This window comes from Podarcis melisellensis (assembly GCF_964234715.1).
Source record: "Podarcis melisellensis genome assembly, chromosome: 13".
In the NCBI taxonomy this organism is placed as follows: Eukaryota; Metazoa; Chordata; class Lepidosauria; order Squamata; family Lacertidae; genus Podarcis; species Podarcis melisellensis.
In genome coordinates this window covers 12,745,467-12,769,246 of record NC_138545.1, presented here as the reverse complement: position 1 = coordinate 12,769,246, position 23,780 = coordinate 12,745,467, and the positions used below count along the sequence as shown (strand labels likewise).

The 23,780-nt window shown below is 46.8% G+C and overlaps 1 protein-coding gene and 1 long non-coding RNA gene across 4 annotated transcripts in view; one reads left to right on the top strand and one right to left on the bottom strand.

The window, feature by feature from the left end:
* The window catches only part of LOC309355032, a 171,797-nt gene that overhangs the window by 83,544 nt on the left and 64,473 nt on the right, over positions 1–23,780 (top strand). The window lies entirely within an intron of this gene.
* LOC309355020 (ubiquitin carboxyl-terminal hydrolase CYLD-like) lies at positions 705–23,114 on the bottom strand. Of its 3 annotated transcripts, none has more exons than XM_081885396.1 (15): positions 23,018–23,114; positions 18,249–18,710; positions 17,090–17,419; positions 15,880–15,985; positions 12,736–13,133; positions 11,227–11,395; positions 10,330–10,474; positions 8,904–9,026; positions 8,198–8,289; positions 7,676–7,739; positions 7,180–7,312; positions 6,861–6,969; positions 5,378–5,496; positions 3,310–3,526; positions 705–2,340 (listed from the first exon to the last, which is right to left on the bottom strand). In XM_081885396.1, the coding sequence occupies exons 2-15, from the start codon at positions 18,675–18,677 to the stop codon at positions 2,156–2,158; spliced, it is 2,619 nt and encodes an 872-aa protein (XP_081741522.1). In that variant the 5' UTR covers positions 18,678–18,710; positions 23,018–23,114; the 3' UTR covers positions 705–2,155. The 3 variants fall into 3 exon arrangements, with proteins under 3 accessions (XP_081741522.1, XP_081741521.1, XP_081741520.1); XM_081885395.1 differs by having other exon boundaries at positions 23,038–23,114; XM_081885394.1 differs by lacking the exon at positions 23,018–23,114 and adding an exon at positions 22,701–22,879.

The window sequence follows — 23,780 nt, the reverse complement described above, 5'->3', positions numbered from 1 at the left end:
CAAGGGTGAGTTGGAGAATGGAAAACTGGGTGAAGGGAGAAGTCACAGCAATCAGCAACACCCCAGACTGCAGTATGTATGGGAAAATCCAACCGGAAGACCAATTATATATCGAGGAGGTAGTGATTCTAACATGGTTACCCTTCCTGCCTCTGCTCCTTCCCCCTCCCTTGCAGTTGCTAAGTTTTTGAAGGTGTGAGAACCTTTTCTGGTGTCAAAATCAGTTGAGAATAGCTGAAGCCCCACTCACAGCTACCTGAATCCGTTTAGGAAAACAATGCTGGGAACCTTCTCTGATGTCAGAAATTGTTACCGGAGGGAGGGCATTGAACGGAGGTGGCTATAAAAATCAGATGGTTTGAGCAGAGAAACTTAGAAGGTCGTGCACGGACTGATTGGCTGCAGGGCAATGCAATCCAAGGCTACCTGAGGGAGTCACTTCACCACTTCTTTGAGGGCTTCCAAGTGACAGATAGAACTGCATGTCCTGGTATGTATATATATATGTATTGCTTGCTATTTAGGAATAAAATCCTCTTCTCACCCACTTGTGTTTCGTATTGCTTCTGAATCTTAAACAAAACAACCACCTTGCATTTGGCAAGATGCATTCTTTGTATCACACTAGTGATATCACACTAGTTCTATTAAATACTCATGAGGAAACAGCCACAGCCAATTAAATAATAGAAATACTTCAGAAGGCAGAGACAGCTATGTGTTTATTTTAAAGCTTATAAACCACCCTTTCAGCAAAAGCTCTCAGGCTAGCGTGCCTTGAAAGCAATGCACACAAATACATTGAAATTCAAATGTACAGTACAAAAATGTTGGCCTTTACACAACGACAATAAAAAATGCACAGAAACCTGAAACCCCAGCTACACAAAATGCTGGAATACCTGCACAATTCTGCCTCAGCCTAGTGCTGGGAGGACAAAAGTGGTATCAGGCAAGCTTCTTTGGAGAGGGAATTCTAATTATGAGGAGCCACAGGTGAAAGACGCCCTCCAGTCAGTTCTCATCTGAACTTCAGATAGTGGGAAGACTTGGTCAATGTCCACCAACTAGGACAGCAAGGTTCACACATATTTGTGTGGCACGAGGGTGTCCTTCACAATAATTCAGGATCAATGAATACATACTATTCAAAGTGGGCAGGAAGGAGGAGAGCATGGAGGTGGCCACAGGTAACATAAACAGAAGTCACTGACACACAAAGTGCCGCTGTCAGTGGAATGTTTCAAGCAGCTGTGAGGAACCTGTGTGGCCCTCCAGATGTTGCTGGTCTCAAACTCCCATCAACTCCAGCAAGTCCATGACTGGGGATGAAGGGAATTAGAGTAACAACATCTGGATGGACCACAGGTGCCCTGTTCCTGGTCTGAAGGGATGACAAGCAGTTTTTCTGTCCATGTGTAGTAGCTACCACCAATACTCTGGAGCGGGGGGAAAGACTCCAGTGATGTCTTGTCTAAATCAGAAGGGACAGGACTCAGGCCCAATGGCTGAATGCGTTCCTCTGGTCCTGGCTATATGGCCCTCAAGATGCCCCCACCAGGCCGTGTCTTTTTCTAAGGCTGCATTACATCTCCCAAGCCACAACCCTCATTGGCCAGGTTTCACTCCCTCATGTGCTTCTTACTGTCTGGAATGCACTTCTGAATTTCTCAGGCTGCTTCTCACATGAGTAGTGTGAGTTATGTGTGTAGCAACCTCCCAAGGCATGGCAAAAAATAATAATTTGTGAATGAGAAAAGTGCTCCAACTACTTTTGCCTAACCACAGACATGTGGCCCCAGAAAATTTGCCCATGAGGAAATGTAACCCTTGGGACGAGAGAGAAAACACCGCCACTCCCAACCTAAATTAAGAAGTTTGCATAGGCCTGTCTCAAAAAACCAGTGTGCAATGCATCCAATCCAGGTAGGGATTACTGCAAGCCAATCAGGACAGAGAATGTTCCTGAAGCAGGAAGTGGGCTCTGTGAAGCTATAGCGCACATTTCCGCACTGTTTGTTGCGGGCTGGGAATCTGCACAACTCTGGTTTGAGACTCAGGTTCCCAGCCACATCTACAGCATAACCTGTCCAGGCATGGGAATCCTAGAATTCTGTATTTCCATCTCCTGGAACCTCACATTCTTCACCCTGTATTATTTGTACAGGCCAAGGGAAGGGCTGTGGTAAAAGCACATGTAGGCATCACAAAGCAGCCGGCGGGCATACGTGGGCAAGGATTTGGGATCCAGGCCTTGGAGTGCCTCAGGGGGCATTGCCAAATAGTCCGCTACTTCCGAGCAGGGCGTGACTTGGGGAATGTTAAAGCCATTCAGCCCACCTGGAAAAATAAGGAAATTAATAGGGTTAGGAGGAGGGGAAGAAGATAAGGAGAAAAAGAAAGCAAAGGGCTCCCCAAAAAGTGTATCTACATGGGGGGAAATAACTATTAATTCGTTCAGTTTACAGTGGTGCCCCGCAAGACGAACGCCTCGCAAGACGAAAAACCCGCTAGACGAAAGGGTTTTCCGTTTTGGAGGCGCTTCGCAAGACGAATTTCCCTATGGGCTTGCTTCTGAAGGCGGGTGGGCGGCAAAAGTCTTTGTCCCCCCTGCCTGCCTTCCCGGGGGCTTTTAAATCGCCCCGGGACAGCGGAGAATTCCTCCGCTGTCCCGGGGGCTTTTAAAATGCTGGGGGACGGCAGCGAAGCCTTCGCTGCCCGCCCGCCAGCATTTTAAGATCGCCCTGGGACAGCGGAAAAGTCTCCGCTGTCCCGGGGGCTTTTAAAATGCTGGGGGACGGCCGCCCGCCAGCATTTTAAGATCACCCCGGGACAGCGGAAAAGTCTCCGCTGTTCCGGGAAGGCAGGCGGGGGGGGGAGCAAAGACTTTCGCCCCCCGCCAGCCTTCAGAAGAGGTCGGGGGACAGACTGTCCCCGGACCTGGTCTGAAGGCGGTTTCCATAGGAACGCATTAATTGATTTTTAATGCATTCCTATGGGAAACCGTGCTTCGCAAGACGAAAAACTCGCAAGATGAAAAGACTTGCGGAACGAATTAATTTCGTCTTGCGAGGCACCACTGTATATCCCACCCTTCAAGCAATACGCTCTGTTGAAAGCCGCTCGGAGTGGCTGGGGAAACAAGTAATAATAACAACAATAACAATAACAATTATTATTCTGATCAGCAGGCCCAAGAGGCTCAGTGGTTTAGACCACAGCGCCGTGCCACCCACACCCCTTTTTCCGTGTCTATGACAGGAAGTAGCTCTGGGTGTTCTTCCAAACAGGCAGGATAAGGCCACTCACCCTCACGGTCAGCCATACTGTCAAAGAAGAGCCACTGGTGGACATCTGGGCCATGGCGGGTAAACGCTACGTAGTGGCTGGTCTCGATGCAAAGGACGCCGAAGAGCTGCATGGTCTGGCGGGGGATGAAGTCCGGCAAGGAGGCCAAGCGGGAAAGCTCCTCGGGGAGATGCAGTTGGCGAGGTTGGTGGCTGCGCCGGGCATGGTGTTTGTGGACCTACAGAGGGCAGGAAATGAGGTAGAAAAAAGAAGGAAAGTCTTCTCCCTCACTCATAATGCAGTGGTACCTCGGGTTAAGAACTTAATTCGTTCTGGAGGTCTGTTCTTAACCTGAAACTGTTCTTAACCTGAAGAACCACTTTAGCTAATGGGGCCTCCCGCTGCCACCGCTGCGCAATTTCTGTTCTCATCCTGAAGCAAAGTTCTTAACCTGAGGTACTATTTCTTGGTTAGCGGAGCCTGTAACCTGAAGCGTATGTAACCTGAAGTGTATATAACCTGAGGTACCACTGTACTAGAAACTCGGACATCCAGCGAAGCTGCATATTGGAAGTTTCAGAGCAGGCAAAATAAAGTGCTTTTGCACACAGAACGTGTGGATATGAGATTCCCGAAACTGCAAGAAAGGAGAGTGTTCTTGTGCTCAGTTCCACAGGCAACTGGTTGGCCACTGCAGGAACAGGAAGCTAGATTAGATGGGTCATTTGCCTAATCCAGCAGGACAAATTAATAATAATAATAATAATACTAATACTAATACTAATAATAATAATAATAATGTATTTATACCCCACCCATCTAGCTGGGTTTCCCCAGCCACTCTGGGTAGCTTCCAACAGAATATTAAAAGCATGATAAAACATCAAACATTAAAAACAGGGCTGCCTTCAGATGTCTTCTAAAAGTCAAGATAGTTGTTTATTTCCCCGACATCTGGTGGGAGGGCATTCCACAGGGTGGACGCCACTACTATTATTTAGGATGGAGCCTGAGAGGTGGAGGGTCACTGAGTTTTGGCGTTGCACAGGGCATAACTGAAATTAGAGACTCCAAATTCTATCCCCGACCCCAAGCTGGCACTCTTTTATCACACCGTTAATGTGGTGGGCTGAGAATGCTAGTGATAACTTAAGACTGGAGCATTTGAAAGTTTTCTCAGGAGAGAGAGGGGTGGCAAAGAGAGGCAATTTAGCTTCTTTCAGAAGAAGCGGCGACATGCTGAATGGCGCACTGGCCTGTTGGGAGGGAGAGCATGGCTGACTTCACCCTAAACAGGAACACTCCTGCTAGGAAGCGAGGGTGTGCTGCAATATTTTGTTCATGTTGATGGATTAAACTCATCCTTAATCCACTTGGCTGCCCAATCCCAAGATAATAAATAAATAATATTTTGTTTGTTTGTTTGTTTATACCCTGCCCATAATAAAAACACAATCAAACACCAGTCATTAAAAATTCCCTTAAAAGGGCTGCCTTTAGTTGTTTTCTAAAAGTCAGGTTTATTTCCTTGACGTCTGATGGGAGGGCATTCCACAGGGCAGGTGCCACCACGGAAAAGGCCCTCTGCCTCGTTCCCTGTAACCCCACCTCTTGCTGTGAGGGAACCGCCAGAAGTCCCTCAGCGCTGGACCTCAATGTCCAGGCAGAACGATGGGGGTGGAGACGCTCCTTCAGGTATACTGGGCCGAGGCCATTTAGGGCTTTAAAGGTCAGCACCATCACTTTGAATTGTGCTGAGAAACGTACTGGGAGCAATGTAAGTCTTTCAGGACCGGTGTTATATGGTCTTGGTGGCTGCTCCCAATCACCAGTCTGGCTGCCACATTCTGGATTACATTCTTCAACTACCCAATACATATTTGGGCTATGGATTCCCAGGTCTCAAAGGGTTTGAGGCGACTGGACTACAATCTCCCACTCCCCACTATAACTCATTTTCGCTCAAAGATATTGCAGAATTCTCTGTGAACTCCTTAAAAGACCATTTTTGTATAAGCGGTATACAGATAACATGAAATCAATGAAATTCTGTCTTGCTTTGATAAGCTGGTGACCAACCCCACGGTACCTGCTGACTGCAAAGCTTGCAAAACTGCTTGATGTGGTGAGCCCCAAAGCTGTGGTCCCTGTAGCAGTCCAGACACTCAGTCACAGCCAGCCCTTGGCAAATGCAGCACTCTCGGGGGCCTGCAATGGGTGGATTGGACACATTTGGGTCAGTCAAAGAAGTGGAAGTCTTGGGTTAAAGACACAAATAGCCTAAAAAACCACACACACACACACACACACACACACACACACACACACACACACCAACTATAGTGATGGTAAACTAGAAGCACTTCCACTGCACACATTCCCAAAATGCCTCCCCCCCCCCCAAATTGGAACTCTTGAAAAACCTTTCTGTTCTGCAAGTTTGACTAAGAAGCCTTTTCCCCCTAACAGATAAAGCGAAGTCCCTTCTTCACCCAACTTTATTTCTAGAACTCAATTATCAGCAGTGTGTGTTTTCTCTGCTGGAGGAGACTCTTGAGAGTCCCATGGACTGCAAGAAGATCAAACCTATCCATTCTTAAGGAAATCAGCCCTGAGTGCTCACTGGAAGGACAGATCCTGAAGCTGAGGCTCCAATACTTTGGCCACCTCATGAGAAGAGAAGACTCCCTGGAAAAGAGCCTGATGTTGGGAAAGATGGAGGGCACAAGGAGAAGGGGACGACAGAGGACGAGATGGTTGGACAGTGTTCTCGAAGCTACAAACATGAGTCAGACCAAACTGCGGGAGGCGGTGGAAGACAGGAGTGCCTGGCGTGCTCTGGTCCATGGGGTCACGAAGAGTCGGACACGACTAAACGACTAAACAACAACAACAACGTGTTTTCTCCAAGGAGTTCAAAGTGGCTGAAATATAGTGAGGGGGTTGTTGTTGTGGTGGTGGTAATGTTTCCTCCTTCTCCATTCCTGTCCACTTGTAGTTTTCTCCCTACAAAGTAGACCTCTTTATTTCAGGGGCTGGAAACCCATTTTTCTAACCCAAAGGCCACGTTCCTTTGAGTAACCTCCCAGGGGCAAAAAGCCAAATGCCTGTGGCTTTATTCCCCACCAGCCCTTCAGTGACTTTCTTTTCCAGGGGTAATACACCTTCTTTGTTCTTTTAACCACCAGTCTATTCATTTATTCTCTCTCTCTCTCTCTCTCTCTCTCTCTCTCTCTCACACACACACACACACACACACACACACCCTTCCTTCCTTCCTCACACTCATGCACCAGCCCCCAGGATCTTGCCCACTATGGAATGTGTCCCTTGGACTAAAGAATGGCTTCTCATCCTTTCTGTAAATTATTGCTTGGCTTCCAGAGGGCATGGAGATACAGCGTTGTTTTTTTTTAAAAAAAGGACAGGTTCCTCAAATCCATCTTCATTCCCACTCCTCTTTTCTTTCTTAAACACTTTCTGCACCATCCCCTCTGAGACAGTCCTCTAAAAAAACAAATCATCATCACCCTTTTCCCTCTTCACTTCTGCCTCTCATCACCACCACTTACTGTCTTCCAGAAGGTCAGTCAGGTCAAGTTCCAGGCTGGGCTGTATGGTGCGAAAGGCCTTGAAGTTCTTCCCATTCCGCGGCATCTGCAGGATGAGGCAAGAGGGGGCCTGCCAGGGAGTAAGGAAGCACGGGGAATGGGAGGAGGAAGAATGGATGGGAGTTATTGATAGGGCCCTTTCCATAACATTCACCACAGAAATGAGGTCTCCTTAAACACAGGTGACCTCCATTTTTGGAACCTGTTTATGGTCTCCTGCAGGAACATGCATGGTGGTGGGAAACTTGATCCCAACCATCTTTCCAGTCCTTGAACTCACCTCTGTGAACTTGAGGTCCCCAGTGACCAGAGACCCCTCCAGAAGCTCCTGAACCGTGGGCACGGCCCGAGTCAGGTGATCCTCAATAAATATCTGGTAGAAAATGCAGCCGTGGGGGTCCTGACCAGCAGAGCTTCATGGGAAGAGGATAAAATAAAGGTGAGAAGATATCAACATCTAACCGAGCCACCTATCCTATCTACTCATAGTTCACTCAACCCTTTCCTCCAATCTCCATCCCTTCACAATTCACCCACAATTCCCTTTCAAAGGAGGTGGAGAGCTAAAACACTGTGCAAAGTGTCTCCCCACCTTCCAGTCATGCCTGGGCAACAGGCCACCTCTGCTGCTTCTGCCAGTTGGTGCTTATGCTGGAGTTGGAAGTGGCCACTTACTGACAGCCATGTGAGCTGCAGCATGACAACAACCTTACATTTTTATGTCTATAAGAAGATATATACACACATGTAGCACATGGATGGTAAGCCTAACTCACCGAATCTGGAAGAGTGGCTCCATTTTCAACACTCGGAAGAGCAGGGTGAGAAATTCCTCTGGGTCTGTGAGGGGAGAGGACATGAAGTAATCAAGCCCCACCAGCAACACCTTTTATTCAAACATATCAGTTTCCCACCCGTCACATCAATATCTTAAAAACAAGCAAAAAAACCTAACTAATCATGCTGCCTGAGTTATCAAGTTGAGAGTTAAGATCCTCATCCTTTCTGACAACATGTTTTATACTGCAAATTGAGAACTGGATTTTAATGTAGCACTTTGAGGGCTCGTTTGTTTGATGCACAAAGAATGGGGATCTGAAGAAGTGTGCATGCACACGAAAGCTCATACCAAGAACTAACTTAGTTGATCTTTAAGGTGCTACTGGAAGGAATTTTTTTTTTGTTTTAAAGAATGGGGAAACATTGCTCTGAGGTTCACAGAATCCATCTCCCTTCCTAATTCATTATACAGTTATCCAAAGTCCAACACACAAGCACACCACAGGCTGCCATCAAACCTTTTTCTTCATGGGTAAAGCCAGAGGAATGTCCAGCCGTCTCCAGAACCTTCCGCAAGGCCATAATTTTGGTGGCACAGACATATCCATTCCTGTCGCCGCAAAAAAACAAAACAACAACGATGGTGTTATCACCAGGTTAGATTTGAAAAAGAAAGTGGTGGTGGTGGGGAAATGCAGCAGCAGCAGTATGTAACACATGCTTAAAAGCAATACTACATTTTCTGCAAAATCAATTCTACTGAAATGGGAGCATTTTAACGAAATACAAGGCTCAGAAGAAACCCAAGTAGCTCAGAGGCTTGGTCAAAGAGGCTTCACTTACCTGTACTTATTTCTTAAGGTTTACAAAGAAATGGATAAACAATCTTCTGGAACTCCCCCGCCCCCCATTTTCTATTTATTTTCCATTACATGTTCACCAGCAGAAAATGTAATGGATTTCTTGGGAAGCGACTCAAAGTGTGGGAAAGTGAAAAAAGCAAAGAGTTTTTCTGCAAGACCCATCAAATTTTATATATCTTAATGTAACTTTGCCTTCACTTCCCCTCAGCGATGTCATCACAGAGCCAAATCCGATTAACTATGCCATATTGTGACATTATCCTATCCGTTACATACGGCTCCTGATGGCATAGGCCTGATCCAAGGAAAAGGAGGAAGTAGCCGAGGCATTTTAGCCATGGCTAGGGCGACACGAACTTACTTGCGCAAAGGGTTGACGATCTCCGTTCTCAGCAGATCCCGTGTTTCAGTGTAAGACGGACCATCGTTCTTGTCTGCTGGGCGCAGCAGCATCGAATCCAGCACTGAGGTAAAAGTGAACATACTGAAAGCGAGAAAAAGAGAAAGTGTGGTTATTAAGATGTCTGAATTCTGTCCCTGCCACCTCTTAGGAGCAGCTTCTAGCATTTAGTCCAGGGAATGAGAATGGAGAAGAAGATATGTATGTCTTGTAAGCCCAAAAGAGGACAGAACCAGCCTTTTATATCTACCTACCTACCTCTCTGTGTGTACAAAGTTAGTAAAGCGGATGTGGGTGGCACTGGGGTCTAAACCACTGAGCCTCTTGGGCTTGCCAATCAGAAGGTCGTGTTTCGAATCTCCATGACAGAGTGAGCTCCCATTGCTCAGTCCCGGCTCCTGCCTACCTAGCAGTTTGAAAGCACGTCAGTGCAAGTAGATAAATGGGTACTGCTGTGGTGGGAAGGGAAACGGCACTTCCATGCACTCTAGTTACTGTCACGGTGTCCCATTGCGCCGGAAGCGGTTTAGTCATGCTGTCCACATGACCTGGAAAGCTGTCTGCTGATGAACGCCGGCTCCCTTCACCTGAAAGAGAGATGAGCGCTGCAACCCCATAGTCACCTTTGCCTGGACTGGACTGGTCCAAGGCTCCTTTACTTTTACCTAAAGTTAGTATATATGTTCCTGTGATTTCAGCAACAAAAAATCCCTCATTCAGTTTTCTTAAAGAGGAAAAACATTTCAGCTTCTGCCTTCATCAGCCGCTCTAACAAAAATGAAATATTGCTTCCAATCTGGCAGTTATAGAGCTTTGCTGAAGCTCTTTACCACCCTCTAAGATAAGATCATGCAACATTTACATGTCCAGTTATGCAGAAGTTGCTAAAATTGTTGGATCTGTTGGCATCTCTGCAGCAAATACTGTGGTTGTCAGAACGGATATGTTTAATCAACTTGCCAAGCCACGTTTTGGTCCCAAGTGACAGATTTGCGATTTCTAAAACATGTGCGTATATTCTGGCATGTCCAAGTCCCAAGAGACTGTGATCTACTCACAGTATAAAAAGACTGACTGTGATCTACTCATTGTAATTGCCAGGAGTTGTTGAGTTTTTTTTATGGGAGGGTTGGCCAAAGGTGATCACTAAACTTCATTCCGCAATCTACCTGCAACACCCCCGCCAGTAGATTGTAATCTGCCTGTTGGACATGCCTGTATCTACATGAAATAATTTTTGTGGGGTGATATCCAACACTCATCCTGTTCACACAAGGAATTTCCCTTCCCTCTCCTCCAAGATCTGTTCAGAGCTTCCACCTGCTCCAGTCTTAGGAAGCTAACTTCTTGGTCTCTGCATCACATCAGCTCCCTGCTGCAACCTTACCAGAAGAGAGTGGCATCCAGGTAGCAGGAGTTGCAGTGACCTTGGATCCCCTTCTTCCATCCCGAGAGATGCTCCATGGCCTGGTCACCCAGCGGCGGCGGCGGCGTGTCCTCTTCCACTCTGCTGCTGGCGTACCCATGGAAGTCTTTGGGTGGATGGGGAGAAAGGGAGAACAGGTGAGGGACAACACAGGGCCTCCTGGCGTCTTGCTTTACCCCTCTGCCTGGTTGCTCACGGATTTGACCTTGTGCTTTATAAGCAGTGGAGATGCCTCTGGGGTTCCCAGTGAGCTGTCAAACATTAGAAGTGACAGGGAAAACAGGTCGGTCTTTTTCCTCCACTCCCTAGGATGAAATCACTGTGTACACATGGGAAGCTGCATGACACCAAGTCAGTCCATCGGGCCATTTAGTTCATTATTGTCTACACCAGTGTTTCCCAAACCTGTTGTTGGACTACAACTCCCATCATCCCTAGCTAGCAAGGCCAGAGGGTCAGGGGTGATGGGAATTGTAGTCCAAGAACAGCTAGAGACCCAACACTGGTCTACACCAGGCATGGCCAAACTTGGCCCTCCAGATGTTTTGGGACAACTCCCATCATCCCTAGCTAACAGGACCAGTGGTCAGGGATGATGGGGATTTGCCGTGCACGGATCCCAAAGTTTACGTAACCAGAGGGATACATAAACGGAAGTACAACTGTAGTAGGAAGACTGGGGTTTGAATCTCCACTCAGCCACAAAGCTCACTGGGTGACCTTTGGCCAGTCACCACCTCTCACCTAACCCACCTCACAGGGTTTTTGTGATGATAAAATGGGGAAGAGGGATAATCACATGCTCCTCCCTAGAGGAAAGATGGAACATAAACATATTTATAACGATCTATGCCATACCCAAGGGGTTGCAACGCAAAACGGGGTTCTCCATATTCTGCAGAGAGCCGAAGCGCGAGTCGGGACGACAGTGGCGCAGCTTGATGAAGAGTGCTTTGTTGGGTTGGCAGTGGAAGTAGCGGGCCCCTCTGTACTGGCCGTCTGTGCATCCTGAAGGCAGTGGCTCCTCCTGGAAAACATACAAGGCCCATCCTTAACAAGATTCTGTAGCTGTGGCTCCTGCATTGGGGGCGGGGGTGGGGTAGATGAACCTTTGGGTTCCTGCCAGCTCTACACTTCTATGATTTTATGACTTGAACCCTTCAGCTTGCGATGGCACACGTCATCTTTACATACCAGCTGGGCCTCCGTTTTTAACCGATAGCAAGACAAGACTCATCGCACCTAAACAGGTAGTAAATGAGTACCGCAGAGCGGTTAATAACAGTGCTGCAAGATTTACCGTATTTTTCGTCCTATAGGGCGCACCGGCCCATAGGACGCACCTCGTTTTTTGGGGGGGAAATGAATTAAAAAAAATTATTCCCCCCCCCAGCCGCGGCTGTTGCCCCAAGCCTTGCACACACCTGCCCAAAGCACGGGGCACCCTCTGGAGGGCTCCGCGTGCTTCGGGCTGCAGGCTGCCGCCCCAAGCCTCACGCGCCCAGCGGGACCTACCGCCCCAAGCCTCGCGCGCCCGGCGGGACCTCCCACCGGGCGTGCAAGGCTTGCAGACACTCGCTGGGGCTGCAGGCTGCTGCCCGCAAGCCTTGTGAGCCCGCGGGAACTCCCGCCGGGCTTGCAAGACTTGCGGATAGCTTCCTGAAGCCTGGAGAGCGAGCGGGGTCGGTGCGCACCCATGCCTCTCGCTCTCCAGGCTTCAGCGAAAGCCTGCATTCGCCCCATAGGACGCACACACATTTCCCCTTCATTTTTGGAGGGGGAAAAGTGCATCCTATGGGGCGAAAAATACGGTAAGTTCAAGCACATTTCACGTAAAATGTTAAGATAAGCCTGCTGGATCAGGCCAGAGTCCAATCCAGCATTCTGTGGCTGATCGAATGCATGTGGGAAGTCTGTAAATTGGACATAGGCACAACAGCACCTGCAATTTTGAGCAAGTGGCGGATCCTTCATCCATTACAGCAATGGTTCAATCTTCCAGTGCTGAAGCACTGTTTGTTTGGCTGGCCTTGCTGGATGCATGAAGTGTATAAATTCATGGCTTTTGGCAATTTCCAAAGGGAAGGAGAGTAACGGAGCAAAACAGGTGCATCTTTGAAATGTGAAGCCTCCAAGATTAAATTAACGATTACCAATAGTTCACCCTAACAGAGACTTGCAATTAGGCGGCTCAACATCAAACAGATGACGGACCAGCGTTCTGGCCCCACAAACGAAAGATAACTATTTTTGGAAGAGCATATGGAAATTCACTGCACAGATTTTATACTGAAGCCATCGTGTGCAACAAAATGAGCACGTGATTCAGGTGGCACACCCCCCAGCCTGCCACAACCTTGTTCTCACCAGCTCCAGCCCAGCAATAGCTTCATCTTCATCAGGGGGCTCCCCGATCCATCGGATCACCCCGTAGATCGGCGGATCGTTCACCTCCACCACAGAATTGATCTCCAAGAGGTGGTGGTTATACTGCTTGTCCTCCTCTTCCTCTTTGTCTTCCTCCTCCTCATCATCATCATCTTCCTCCTCCTCCCCATTTTTCTTCTTCTTCAAAACTCCCAAGTCTTTGGTCTTGTGGTCCCCCAGTTCTCTGGAAGGAGCCAAGCTTCGGGGCTCCTTAGGTGAGCACTCTTCCAGTTTGGGGGGATACCTGATGGATGAGGGGGACGGGCAATCTTCAAATTCATCTGAGTTGGGTGAAGAGGAATTGCTGGGCAAAGTCTCAGGGAGTCTGTCAGCTTGTTCTTTAGAGAGGGAGAGAGAGAGAAACAACAGCAGATTACATAATCCAGCACCTCAAGCCTAAAAATATGCTTCCAATTTGGCCGCTAACCCTCCCAAGTGCCAGTTCTGGAGTTCAGGAGAGAATCTCAACTTTAAAACGGAGGGGCAGGGAAACCTGAACAAGTTTCTAGCCCTTAAGGGTATGCAATTGGTAATGTGGGGCAATACCTAGGAAAAATTTCGAAGGCCAACAGGAAAAGGGGAGGGGGCTGGTCTCATTGCCTGGTCCCTCCCACTAGCTAGAAGAAGAAGAATTTTGCAAAAACACAGAAAACTATCTGGATTTGCATAAAATTCATAAACTGTCATTGGTTAATTTTGAGAGGTGTTTACATAGCTTTACTGAGTTCCTGTGACTTCCGGCTGCCAAAAATCCCCATGTAAAGCTATACCTTTGCTTTACTATTGGCTGGGTAGCAATATATACTTTTTAAAAATGATGTTTGTTATCAAAATGTCATAGAACCTGAGCACCTGATGCTTTTCATTGTTCTATTTATTACTACTACTATTATGCAGTGGAAGACAGGAGTGCCTGGTGTGCTCTGGTCCATGGGGTCACGAAGAGTCGGACACAACTAAACGACTAAACAACAACAAAAACTACTATTATTATGAAAAGTTGTCAAAAATTGAATAACACTTCTTAAAATCCTTTCTTAATCCCTCTGTAGCCAGCCAAGTAGTTACATGTGCCTGCTAACAAAGGAGGAGGAAGAGGAGGAAGAGGAAGAGGAGAAGAAGGGAAACCTCAGGCCCAAGGCTCCTCTATTTGGCCCTTGAAACTCTGCCCTCACTGGTCCCAACCTGCACTCCTGTTCAATGCCTTTGCCTGGCTGGAATTTGTCCTTGAATTCCGATTATGCCTCTTTCTTTTCTGGACAGAGGATAGGGAGGGATTGTGAGCATGTGTAGAAACCAGCTTGCTACGCAAAGGTAAAATTAAGGTTCATTGGCCTGCCCACATTTGCCTCTCGCCCCAACCACCACTGGGATTTATACGTATGGCTAAACTACTATAAGTGGTAGTGGCGGCCACAAACATTTGACAGCCTTGTCTTCCATGAAATTGCCTAATCCTCTTTGAAGTTAGTGATCACCCAGTTCTTTCTCTGCTGGTGGAGGCAGCATGTTTTGGGGATTGCTGCAGAGCAAGGCAGAGATTGTTATCTATGTTTAGTCTTTGTGTGAAGCAAGGTCACTGGAATGAAGCCGTGCTCATGCGCAGCTTCTCTGGGACTGAAAAGTGAAATTTATGTTCTGGAAGAGGTTTGTGACTAGCTGAAGAGTGGATCAGTGAGATCGCTGAGTAGCAGTGGATCAGTGAAGCTGTGCAGAAGCAAGGACACTCTTGATAGACTGTGGTTCTTTTGGGACAGAGAGATAGTAATTCTGTCCAAGTGTGTCTTTCTCCAAGGAAATGTTTAGGAACCTTGTATATACTGCAACCAATTAAGCTGTAACGTGGGTGACACTGTGCGTTAAACCACAGAGCCTAGGGCTTGCCGATCAGAAAGTCGGCAGTTCGAATCCCTGCGACGGGGTGAGCCCCCGTTCCTCAGTCCCTGCTCCTGCCAACCTAGCAGTTCAAAAGCACGTCAAGTGCAAGTAGATAAATAGGTACCACTCCGGAGGGAAGGTAAACGGCATTTCCATGCGCTGCTCTGGTTAGCCAGAAGCAGCTTAGTCATGCTGGCCACATGGCCCGGAAGCTATACGCTGGCTCCCTCAGCCAGTAAAGCAAGATGAGCACCGCAGCCCCAGAGTTGGTCACGACTGGACCTAATGGTCAGGGGTCCCTTTACCCTTACCTTTATCCTTCATTTCTTGTATTTTTAAATTGAGTGCCAGAGCTATGGCCGTGGGACCCACCTTGCCTCTATCCTCACTGAGAAAAAGGCAGCCTTGGTAGCCAAGCACATTGCCACATACCAGAAAAATCCAAATAATGTCTTGATTGGGCTCCAAGATCCCCGTCAGGTGAGTTGTCTTCTCTTATTCTATTTCAGGCCATTGTCAGTGACGTAGGAGCCAACTCCTAGGGGCTGAGGTCCTAATGGTCAGGGGTCCCTTTACCTTTATGTCTGAGTGCTGGTCTGTCATGTGGATTAATTGTTTTCCATCTGTGCTTCGGTATTCCACCCACACAGAGTCTCTGCTACCTGGCAACTCTGCTGGACTAGTGCCCACTGGGGAACCATTACTGGACCCACTTGGCAGTGGGTTATGATGGGTTAAATCATAAACCCCACAGTATGCTGGAATAACCTCAGTCAGCAGAGCAGGAGACCCTTCATTTCAGGGCAAAATGTTGGGCAAAAGATTCCTGCATTACATAGAGTTGGATTTGATGACCTTTGTGGGCCTTTCCAACTCTACAGTTCTATGAATACTAACTGATGGGACTCACGAGTGTGGAGGACGCTGCTGTTTCCAGGCATCCTGTTTCCAGGTTTCCCATAAGTATCTGGGAAGAGCACCAGACCAGATGGACCATTCAGGGGGGTTGGACTCGATGGCCCTTGAGGTGTCTTCCAACTCTATGATTCTATGATTCATTCCTGGGCTCTTTTTATGCAGCCTCCAAAAGTTTGCACAGGTGGAAATGAGGCCCTTGGGCTGATATAGGTCCCTCAGACCTGCTACATAAAAAAACAAACAAAAGACCAGACAACATCCAAGTATTTTCATTATTGTACAACTCACCTTTGTGTACTTTAGAGATGGGCAGGAGCATCCCATACTCAGGAGATGGGATATGGCACAGGACACGGTTTCTGAAGAGGCCATCCCAGGACCCGACTGGTTTATCCTAGAATGAGACAGTAAAAGAGAGTCTAGGGTCTCTGGACTGTCTGTTCATCCCCGTCCCCTAATCACAACGTGGCACGGCTGGGGTAGGCACTAAGGCGGACATTGCCAGCATCTGCAAAGGGCCCACACCTAACAGAAAGCCCACGGATTTGCTGCCGTAGGGAGGTAGACTTATGGAAGGGCTTGCTGAATCCATGGAGAGTGTCTTGGTCCTTCAAAACCTGGACCCCACATTCAGCATACCCAGAACAGTAGGTTGGAGTGAGGTGTGGAGGCCAGGGTGGGGAATTGAGGGAACACAAGAATCTGCCTTATTCAAGTGTTCCTCTTCCTTTTCTGCCTCCTTTCCCTTGTGTTCCATGTTTTGCCTGTGGGTGAGGCCTGTCTTGTTCTGACAGCACATAAGCTGCTCTGGGAGCCTTTTTTAGTTCAACAGCAGGGTACAAATGCTCTAAATCTGCGGGGAACCCTGTTTTTTCAAAAGCCAACCCATGGACCCCCTACTATTGACAATGTTGATATTTCTATGGTAGTTTTTGTTATGTGAACGGTGCCACGGACCCCCCTGGGTGGGTTATGCAGTCGCCCTGCCATCCATGGAGCACCGATTGGGAGCTACTGTACTAAATCAATCCATTAATACTGAATCAGAACAACTGGTCCATTTAGCTCAGTATTGTTTGCACTGACTGTGCTTAAGAATTCCGAACAGGGAATTTTTCCCAACCTCACCTGAAGATGCCAGGAATTGAACCATGGATTTTCTGTATGCAAAGTAGATGCTCTACCACTGAGCCAGGACTCAGGGGCGGACGAGACACAAGAAGCCATCGCTAAACATGTTTCCTGAAGCACCAGGAGATTTAAAGCACGTTGGCTGGCATTAACATGGGAATATCTAACCAACAGCATTTTTAAGGCCACAATGCCCATCATCCCTGACTTTTAACTCACTTTGGGGGATCTAGTACTCAAAATGGGTGTGAGATTAAATATTGCTTGCAGTATGGAGAGTGGGTTCCTTCAGCCTGACCCCCACACCCCCAATTCTTCCGTCTGCCTCTCAGCAGAGGGCAGTAGAGAAGGGTTGACACCTCCTTACCAAGTGTATCCCCACGAACACCCCAGTCTCCTGTTTCTTGGGGAGGTAGTCGCAGTAGACCACCGTGCCGGTGGGGGTGCTGTCATCCATCTTGAAGAAAACACGGTCCCCAATCTCCAGTTCCGGAGTCGACAAGGGATCTCCCGTCGTCAGCTGGATCCGCGTGCATTCCCTGATGCTGCCTCTCGGGGGCGCTGGTGGGCTGCCTTCGGGCAAGTCATCCGGCTCAATTCGGTTGACAGGGACAAAGACTCCACAGTTCTCCCGGCAGGAGAAGAACTTGTGGCCTTTGAAAGTGCCGTCGGTGAAACCCTTCCCGGCTGCTGAGCCCTACAAAAGTCAAGGAACACGGCTCATCTCAAAGGTGCTCCCTCCTTTATTTCTCCCCACCCCTATTTTATCCTCACCACAACCCTGTGGGGTAGGCTAGGACAACAGACCAGGACTTGCCCAATATTACAAAGTGAACCGTGTGGCCAAAGAGGAATTTGAACCCGGGTCTCCCCAGTCTCCATCCAGTGCTCTGAACACGTACTTTCTTCAATATAATTCCTTCAGAGTTCCCTACACCATTTTTCTTTCCTTGTGTGAGAGAAAGAGCTATACAGGTTGAAGCAATGCATGTGTCCTTTTTGTGTTTGTTGTTTTTTGCAATTATATTTTGCCCATTGAGTTCAACGTTGAAATAAATTACGACAATGTGGGGCAAGAAACAGATGGGCAGATAAAACTGTGGTGCCTGTGTGTGTGCGTGTGTGCGCACAGGTCTTATCTTCCTTGGAAGAAGGAACTAAAAACCTGTGCGCTAAGAAGAGAATATACCGTATTTTTTGCTCTATAAGACTCACTTTTCCCCTCCTTAAAAGTAAGGGGAAATGTGTGTGCGTCTTATGGAGTGAATGCAGGCTGCACAGCTATCCCAGAAGCCAGAACAGCAAGAGGGATTGCTGCTTTCACTGCGCAGCGATCCCTCTTGCTGTTCTGGCTTCTGAGATTCAGAATACTTTTTTTCTTGTTTTCCTCCTCCAAAAACCAGGTGCGTCTTGTGGTCTGGTGCGTTTTATAGAGCGAAAAATGCGGTATTCTGCACAGAGATATTTTTTTGCAAAAACAAACCTGCTAACAGACTCCATAGAAGATGCCCTTCCCACCAACTCACCACAAGCTCAACGCCAAAGATGATGCTGGTATTGTGCTTGCTCTTGTCTATGGGCCCACGGTATCGAATGATGCCTCGAACTTTCTTCCCGGAGGCGGAAGTGATCTGGACCCTGACTTGGTCCCCCTCGCGGAGGGCGCTGAGCCGCTGCATCAACTGCTCCTTCTTGAACAGCGCAAGGCGCTCGTCTCCGTTGGTCACAGCTTCCAGGAGTCCAGAAGAGGCGCCCGTCAGTTCCACGGCTACCCGTGGAGGCAGCAGAACCACTTTCTCTGTATCCATGACCCTGACCCAGAAGGTTCCGTCTGGCGATGCCCCACGGCCATCCTCTAGGCACAGCAGGCTGCCTCTGGCCACCTTGACCTCCCGCCCTGCCTTGCTGGGCCCAGCAAAACTTTTCACAGCAATTAAGAGTTGCCGGGGCTTCATTGCTGCTGCAGAGGTGAGAGACAAATCAATTGCCTGTGTGAGGAGAAAGGAAAAAGAACAAGACAGTTTATTGACTACAGTATTCCCTCTATTTCTGACATTCTTGCCATGAGCAGGGCTGGGCGATATCTGGTTTTCAACATTGCGATATCTCACCAGCTAAACATCGCCCGCCCTGTGGAACGCCCTCCCATCAGATGTCAAGGAAATAAACAACTACAGTGGTACCTCGGGTTAAGAACTGAATTCGTTCCGGAGGTTCATTCTTAACCTGAAACTGTTCTTAACCTGAGGTACCACTTTAGCTAATGGGGCCTCCTGCTGCCGCCACACCGCCGCCACACGATTTCTGTTCTCATCCTGAAGCAAAGTTCTTAACCTGAGGTACTATTTCTGGGTTAGTGGAGTCTGTAACCTGAAGCATCTGTAACCTGAAGCACCTGTAACCAGAGGTACCACTGTATCTGACTTTTAGAAGACATCTGAAGGCAGCCCTGCTTAGGGAAGTTTTTAATATTTGAGGTTTTATCATTTATTAATTATTATTATTATTATTATTATTATTATTATTATTATTCTGTTGGGAGCCACCCAGAGTGGCTGAGGAAACCCAGCCAGATTGTTGGGGTATAAGTAATAAATTATTGTTGTTATTATTATTATCGCATTATACCGATATATCACAATGTCTGAAATAAGGATGGAGCTATATGTAGAGGCATTGGCTGGCTTCACGGTTTTCCCCACATTGTGATTTTTTGCATAGCACACAAACACACACAGAGAGAATCATAGTACCGTAGAATGGTAGAGCTGGAAGGGACCACTGAGGTCATCTAGTCCAACCCCCTGCAATGCAGGAATCTTTTGCCCAACACGGGACTCGAACCCACAACCTTGAGATTAAGAGTCTCATGTTCTGCGTACTGAGCAGCAATAATCTGTTTGGGTGAAGAGGAAGAGCTGCGTCATGGTTCGCGGTATATTGCCAGCTCAAAAATTATGAAACCGGTATCACTATATGGACTTCAAACCGGTTTTGGGAGATGAGTGCTGTTCACTATGCAACACCAAAAGAAAGGACTGCCAGGCTGAAAAGATTACCCGCTCTGGAATCCCACAGCTAATTCTCCCCTGGTCTCCTCGCTGGCCCAAATAGGACTAATTTAGCCAGCTAGCCCTGGGGATCATCTGATGTTTATTGGATGGATTTCCCCCCTAAATTGATTTTTGAATTCTGAATTTATTGTTATTTCATGGTATTTTATGCTGTTTTTTGTTGCATCAATTAAGTGTTTTAAATTTGTTGTTAGCCGCCCTGAGCCTGGTTTTTTTGAACCGGGAATGGCGGGGTATAAATAAAAATTTATTATTATCAAGGAACTGCAAGGCTTTCAGAAGTACAGGCTTAGAGGCACAGCATCTGCTCTGTGTGGAGAAGTTCCCAGGTTCGTTCCCCAAAAACTCTAGGTAGGGTTGGGACAGACCCCACCCCACCCCACCCCACACCCACACCCACACCCCCGTCTGAAAACCTGGAGAGCTGCTGCCAATCAGTATAGACAATACTGAGCGAGGTGGACCAATGGTCTGACTCAGTAGGAGACAACTTCCAATGTACCTATATAAGGAATTTTCAAGAGGGGCCCATAAAGCCAACAAACTACAGTACTCTGGTTTTGAGGCTGGGGAAGGGAGACATACTCAAAACAGCCCTAGGTGCAATGTAGTGGCGATTTGAAATGGCAGTATTTTTTCCTCCCATTATCTACCCCAGTGTGGATAAAAATCAACGATTTTTAAAAATATAAAAAAATCAGATTTGGTTCATTTAAATCAGATTTTTAAAAATTTAAATCGGATTTTTTTAAATAAAATGCTTTTGGAGGAAAAATCTTTCTAAAGATAGTTACATTATAGTTACATTAGTTACATTATAGTCCATCAGGAAATAAGGATTTGTTTTTGGTTTTTCATGTGTGCTAAAACTTCGTCTAAATGTTGTTTTTAAAAAATTGTTTGACCACATCAGTTAACAAGCATGGATACATTTGCTATAATGTTGTTTCAGTTAAATAAATTGTTATTAAGGAAGTGATTATTTTTCTCCTTCAGCAACAGAAAAGTTGTCCAAATATAGTTAACTTATTAAACCTCACAATAATTTCATAATTATCTATGTATTTCTAATAGTATAACAAAATCAGTAATTTTTGATTTAACTGTAAAAAGTAATCTGAAAATTTATTATTCCAAAAATGAAACCTTCATCTGGTTGTAAATATTAAGATTATACCAGCAAGAATGAGTCTTTCTGTAAAAAAGAAATGATTTTAATCAAGTGTTACTGACTAGTGATTTAAATTGGTTTGATTTAAATCAAATCCACACCATTTAGACATTTGGGGGCCATCTCTAAAAACCACGGCATCTTGTCACCCATTTTGTAGTGCACTGTTTTCAGTGGGACCTACGGTACATCTGAGTAAGTGTATGTTTAGATTTATTTATTTTACATACACCTCCCACGAACTAAGGAACTCAAGGGGCTATACAGGGGTACCTTGGGTTAAGTACTTAATTCGTTCCGGAGGTCTGTACTTAACCTGAAAGTGTTCTTAACCTGAAGCACCACTTTAGCTAATGGGGCCTCCTGCTGCTGCCGCGCCGCCGGAGCACGATTTCTGTTCTCATCCTGAAGCAAAGTTCTTAAACCGAGGTACTATTTCTGGGTTAGCGGAGTCTGTAACCTGAAGCGTATGTAACCTGAAGTTTATGTAACCCAAGGTACCACTGTACATGGTTCCCGCTTTTCAGTTTATCCTCACAACAGTGAGGTGAGAGATCATGACTGGGCCAAGGGCACCCAGAGAGCTTCATGCCCAAGTGGGGATTCAAACCCTGGTCTCCCAATGCTCTAACCACTATACCACACTGGCTCCAGCTAGCTGGGGTCTGGGTGTATAAAAATGCCCAGGAACCTTGCAAATTACCAACGGCATATACATAGAGACACCCCCCACCCTTTGCTCACACCCACACCAAACATTTATAGCATATGGATACGCCCCCAAGTAATATTGGGAACTGCAGTTTGTTAAGGGAATTGCAGCCCTGTGAAGTGTAAACTACAGTTCCCACGAGACTTTGGGGGAAGTTGTGTACTTTAAATGTATGCTGTGGGTGTGACCTGTGCTTTTCTGGTTTAGGACCAGGTTTCCTGAAGCACCAGCCTTCCCCAACGTGGTGCCCTACAGATTAGAACCGAAGCAGTGTGAATGACCCAAGCACAAACAGTATTGAAAGCTGGGAGGCATGTGACTTCCCTATTAGCATCATGTGCTCAAATAATCATAAACTTGCAATCAAAACCACATTTGGAGGGGTCTTCTCTCTACCACTTTGTGTTCAAACATACCTTAAAGCTGAAACTCCTTTAATTGAACCAGGGTATTGTCCTACACTTGTTGTCATAATACTGGATCCAGTATATGCAAGTAAGATATAACTTGGTATGCAATTGCCAATATAAATAAAATATATGCACAGAGGACTAATATATTTTTCACTCGCCTGCGCCTTTAGAATTAAATTGCAGACTTTTCTAACCCACAGATAAAGTAAAATAGAAAGAGAGGAAGGGGAAATAAATGCCCCAAGAAAAAAATTAGTCAAACTCAGGAATTTCCCTGTCAACACCCTGTTTCCTTCCTTCCGCCACAGGATTGCAAACTTTAGAAACCACCCCTTTTAACAACAGCTTGAATCTAAAGACTCATAAGGCTCATCAACTTTGTCTGCCCCAAAAAACTTTACTTGGCTGTAAGCTCTGCACCAAACTGGAACAGGAGCAAGCCAGGTTGGCTTTTGTCTGGTCAGTTGGCAATCTCAGGGCCCTCGAAGTTCTTAGCAACCTAGTTATCCGACTGCTTTCCTCCATGCATGCAAATTTCTTAATTTCTGAAAGAATGCAAAGGTTGTCAGGCTTTAGGCCTAATTAAAAATCACCCCCCCCCGAACTACCTTGCATTCAACACCCGCTGTGGAATGTCCCGATCTGCGAGCCCTGGGACACACTCTGCACGTGCTCAGATGCCTTCCTCGCATCCCAAGACGTTCCCATCACGGTTAAGCCTCTGGCTGACACTGACCCACGAGCGCAGACACACCCCGACCTGGTGAGCCTCTTACAGGTTGCAAAAGGGAAACAAAAAGGAACTATTCGCTTTCCGAAACAAGTTAGCAATCAAAAACAAACAAACAAACGTATTGATAAGCATATTCTTGCCTGTGTGCGAAAAAAATCAGCAAGTCAAAGGCTGCCCCAAATGCAAACTCACCTCTCCCCTTCAGCTCCTACCTGGAGGCGGTGACTTAACTTTTTCAAGCGCATGCAACAAGATTTCCCCCTACTGATGTTGGAACCACGTTTAAGGAAGTTGCTTTTAAAGGGGCGGAAGGTGAGAGCCAATGGGAAGCGACGCGAAAGGGAAAGGCGACCAATCGTAGCGGAGATTGGGGAGGAATAGAAGCAGATGTAAACGAGGAAGGAGAGAGAAATGTATGATGCTGGGGATGGGTGGAGCTTAGCTGAGGTTGAAAGTAGCTTTAACATCACCTCTGTACCCTGATATAGATGTATAATGATGACCTGTCTCCCACCTTTCATCAGAAAGTTCCAGGGCGGCTTACAGCAAAATACAGCATTAAAAACAGTTTAGAATTATAATCACAACTGGAGGGAGACAAGTCATCACCACCCGGCTGTTTGCATAAATTTACAGTTCATCATGCCAACTTCAACTGGCTGGTTTGATAAAATCTTGGTTAAATGGGCAGCAACAGGCAAGCTTAGCTATCCTACCCCCCCCTTCTGTTTGGTTGGCAACCTCAGTTTAGTCCCAGGACCTATTATTACCACCGCTAGTTGCTGTAGTGAAGTGTTAAGTGCAGTAAAATATCTGAACATAAGCGGAAGATTCATTGGTTTTGGAGGAAATATTTTGCAAAGGTCTATATATAGCTTGTATATTGTCTTTTTCTTTTTCCTTTATTTTCTCTCAGTTTTCTGTTTAAAAATGCTTGATACTTGATGCTAACTAT